Source organism: Cryptotermes secundus, unplaced genomic scaffold, assembly GCF_002891405.2.
Source record: "Cryptotermes secundus unplaced genomic scaffold, Csec_1.0 scaffold1411, whole genome shotgun sequence".
Classification (NCBI taxonomy): domain Eukaryota; kingdom Metazoa; phylum Arthropoda; class Insecta; order Blattodea; family Kalotermitidae; genus Cryptotermes; species Cryptotermes secundus.
In genome coordinates, this window is record NW_019735481.1 from 74549 (window position 1) to 78723 (window position 4175).

General features: G+C 36.4%; 1 protein-coding gene across 8 annotated transcripts in view; it reads right to left on the bottom strand.

Moving 5' to 3' along the window:
• LOC111869451 (WD repeat-containing protein 7) overlaps positions 1-4175 on the bottom strand; it is a gene marked incomplete at its 3' end in the record, with an annotated part of 95361 nt that overhangs the window by 66233 nt on the left and 24953 nt on the right. For 6 of the 8 annotated variants that reach the window (XM_033753433.1, XM_033753434.1, XM_033753439.1 and 3 more), the window contains 1 exon segment: positions 649-675. In XM_033753433.1, the coding sequence (XP_033609324.1) occupies positions 649-675 (27 nt within the window). 8 annotated transcript variants of the gene reach the window in all.

Consider the following 4175-nt stretch of genomic DNA (forward strand, 5'->3'; position numbering starts at 1 on the left):
GGTGCCTGAAGGTCAGACTGTCAATCAGGTTTATTATAAAAATGTTTTGACGTACCTCCGTGAACGTGTGCGACGAAGGAGACCAGACATGTGGAAGAATGCCTCATGGGTTCTTCATCACGACAACGCGCCAGCACACAACGCGCTATCTGTGAAGAGGTATTTGGCAAAAAACAACATTCCAGTGATGGAACATCCACCGTATTCTCCGGACCTAGCACCGTGCGACTTTTTTCTCTTCCCAAAAATCAAGTCTGCGCTGAAAGGGACCAGGTTCGAGTCCGTGGATGCAGTGAAAGCAAAAGCGACGCAACTCTTGAAGAGCATAACACAAGATGACCTGCAGCACTGCTTCCAACAGTGGAAAATTCGCATGGAGCGGTGTAGGGATCGGGGAGGGGACTACATTGAAAGGGATAACATTTCGACTGTCTGATTTTTTTTAATAAAGGGTTAGAGCATGAATCCGGTTTCTTCATTGCCACACCTTGTATAATACTTGAAATTTGTATTTACAGAAATGAAAGGAACTATTTACTAAAAGCCTGAGAAGCAGAGCCTGGAAACACAGTTAACCAGACAGCCCCAACTACTGGCAGATGCTAAGGTGCATATGATAAATGAAAAGAACATGAAATTCCTACCAACCTAGAGACCATCTTCCCTTTCAGCTTGCTAGTGCAGGGTGTGGAAAAGGTTCACCATTGCAAGGAAATAGGGAGTAGGGAGAAAGGGTATGGAAGAAAGAAAAAAACAAACATAAATGAAATTAGTCATATGTCCACACTATGGACCTACACACTAGGGAATACCATAAGAAGCTGAAAAAAATGACTACACTGATTACTTGTATGCTCTTTTGAAGAATATATCTGGAACATATCAACAGATCACCTTTATAATATTGTGTTCTATTATCACTTTATTTTTATATAGATAAATAGCTCTTGCAATACAAACAAGAGGCTGTTTTGTTATGCATATATTCAACTCCTCACAAGGCGATCAACTGCCTAGCATGAATACAAATATTATATTATGAGTCACTGACATAAATGGTGCACTATGTAATACAATTATGGCAGAGGCAACAAAGATATGGGCAAAATGTGATCAGCTACATAGTTTCAAGGCTAATGTTTCAAAATTTTGTTCCTAACAATTCCCCCCCCCCAAAAAAATCGTTATTATCAACTTTAATATTGTTGTATTTTAGCGTCCTGTTGCACTGATTCTCATCCATGATATGTATGTTTTGGCTGTCTTGTAGTGCACTCAATCTCACATGTCACTTCACTACATGTTTCGGCATCACAGTGCCATCCTCAGGTGCGTTGTTTATGCTAAGCTATTGAATTGCTTGCCATCATGTGTTGTTCATAAAATTATTTAAAATGTAAATTCTTCATCAACTATAATAAAATTTGTATACACTAAAACTTGCTAAGATTTATTGTCTTATATGTCTTAATTCAAACTCGCGTATTGTATGATTCTTCCGCTATGGGAGTCGTTTTTCCTATATTGTGTATGCTGTGTCTTGTGGTGTGTCCTTCCTTGTTGGCTACGAGCATCGTAAGTGTTCAATAAATGCAAACCCCGTCTATACTCACTCATACGCGTGACANATATGCGAGCTTGAATTAAGACATATAAGACAATAAATCTTAGCAAGTTTTAGTGTATACAAATTTTATTATAGTTGANTATCATCTTATATGCCTTAGTTCAAGCTCGCATATAGTATGATTCTTCCACTATGGGAGTCGTTTTTCCTATATTGTGTATACTGTGTCTTGTGATGTGTCCTTCCTTGTTGGCTGCTCGCAGTATACACAATATAGGAAAAACGACTCCCACAGTGGAAGAATCATACTATATGCGAGCTTGAATTAAGACATATAAGACAATAAATCTTAGCAAGTTTTAGTGTATACAAATTTTATTATAGTTGATGAAGAATTTGCATTTTAAATAATTTTATGAACAACACATGATGGCAAGCAATGCAATAGCTTAGCGTAAGCAACGCACCTGAGGATGGCACTGTGATGCCGAAACATGTAGTGAAGTGACATGTGAGAATGAGTGCACTACAAGACAGCCAAAACATACATATCATGGACAACTTTAATATATTGTGAGTTGCTGGGAGGGGTCGATGTATGGAGAGAGAGAGAGAGAGAGAGAGAGAGAGAGGTATAGATATATGGAAGAATATGGAGCTAAAATGGATGAATAACAGACTGGATCGATGGATGGACAAAAGACTAATCAGGGCTATACATATTAATCTATTCTGTATTACCTTCTACTTCTAAAGTTTTAATATACCTAGAAGTATTCCAGAACAGAGTTTCCCAAATTTTATCATCCATGTAACCTTTGCCATAAAATACCATATGACACCCAAGTAAAAGAAAAACTCTTGACACTCCTTTACATGATATATGTAACTGAAAGTCAAAGGAAATTAAAACTGAAGCTCTTTTCTGCAGCACACTTGAATCATTGAGAGAAATAATTTCCTTGTTGAAAATTTACATTGGTATTCCTACAATAGGTGTAGCCTCCAGTACTCCAGTATTTGGTTTTGTCATGATATATTGAGAGCATTAATTTTATTTCAGAATGTAAAAATCGTTGAAAAATACTGAGATAGATTTTGGAGCTGAAATAATTGCATAGTAACATTAAATTTCCAATATCAACTTTTGGGTACTTTGTTATTTTTTCTTTAACACTTGTCTCTGATGTTTTAAACCAGCATTTTTTCATTGATGCATCCAATAGCAGTCTTTCAGACTAATGAATATTGTACAAGAAATAGTTCCTGATATTTCCTAACAAAAGAGCTTACAGCTTCATGTACAGAATATTTCTACAGTCCACATATTTAAAAAAATCTGATTTGATAATCATGAAACCATAAAAAACACTATACAATAGAATGATGCAAAATAATCAAGAGCAATGTACTTTCCAGAAGCGACTATTTGTGAAAAATAAGCCAATTAATATAACTGCACTTCAGAGCTGCTAAAAATAATAACTCTGTAGATGCATGTTTTGTGTAAAGACATTCTGTGACATATTTAATTTATAACTGCAAATACACACTAATGCCAATACCACATCACCCCAAAAGTCAAATGGCAACTGTAAGTAAATCTATCATGACAGAAAGATGATAGGAGGTGTACTATCCTCTAACAATAAAGTTTAAAAGAAGAATAAAATCTTAGGTGATCCCAATAAAAGCGAATGTGTTGATGCTGATAATAATAACCAAACAAAAACCATAGGTAAGAGGAATTTAGAATAAATTTTGGGTGTCAAATGTCTCACATGTTCCTAATAATCATGGCAATATTCCTAAGGAAGCTAACTGATTCCTAGGGGATTAACTCTTCTGTCGGTTTGCTATTCAGTCTAAATCATACCACAGACAACATTCAGATAAATACAGAGGGCCAAAAATAATGCATACAAATTTTAATAGATGTTATCTATGAACAATTTTCGAAGTCAAACCAAAATGTAATGTATGGTGTGTAGTGTGATATTGTCTCAAAAGATGGTGTTAGTCACATAAATGCCAGAACCACCTTATCCAGTATCGGCCGTATTCTTAGACATTAAAAGCGCATATGACAACGTCCACTTTGATGGATAGACTCAAAGCCGTTGGCTTTTCGGGAAACCTGATAGCTTTTATATTTAACCTGGTCTCCGCAAGGGAATTAGAGGCAAACTACGGGGGGGTAGAGCTCAAAGACTGGACATACAAAGGCTTACCCCAAGGTAGCGTACTGAGTCCAACCTTATATTCACTTTATATGGCTGGACTGAAATCCAAAATCAACCAGAACTGCAAAATCCTGGAATACGCAGATGATGTTGCAATTTATTCAGTTCACAGATGTAGCAGAATTGGTGTGGCAGAAGTTGAAAAGAGCATACAAAGCATTGAACTCTATCTAAAGGAAAGTGGCTTGGAAATAGCACCAAAAAAATGTCAACTGTGTATCTTCGATAAAAAAGGTACAACAGAAGGAGAATGGGAGATTAAGGTACAAGGGGAAAAGGTTTCCTCAGTCAAATCAATAAAATTTTTAGGTCTGCACCTAAAATCCAACTTAGACTGGGAGGACGAAATAAACGCAATAGTCAGG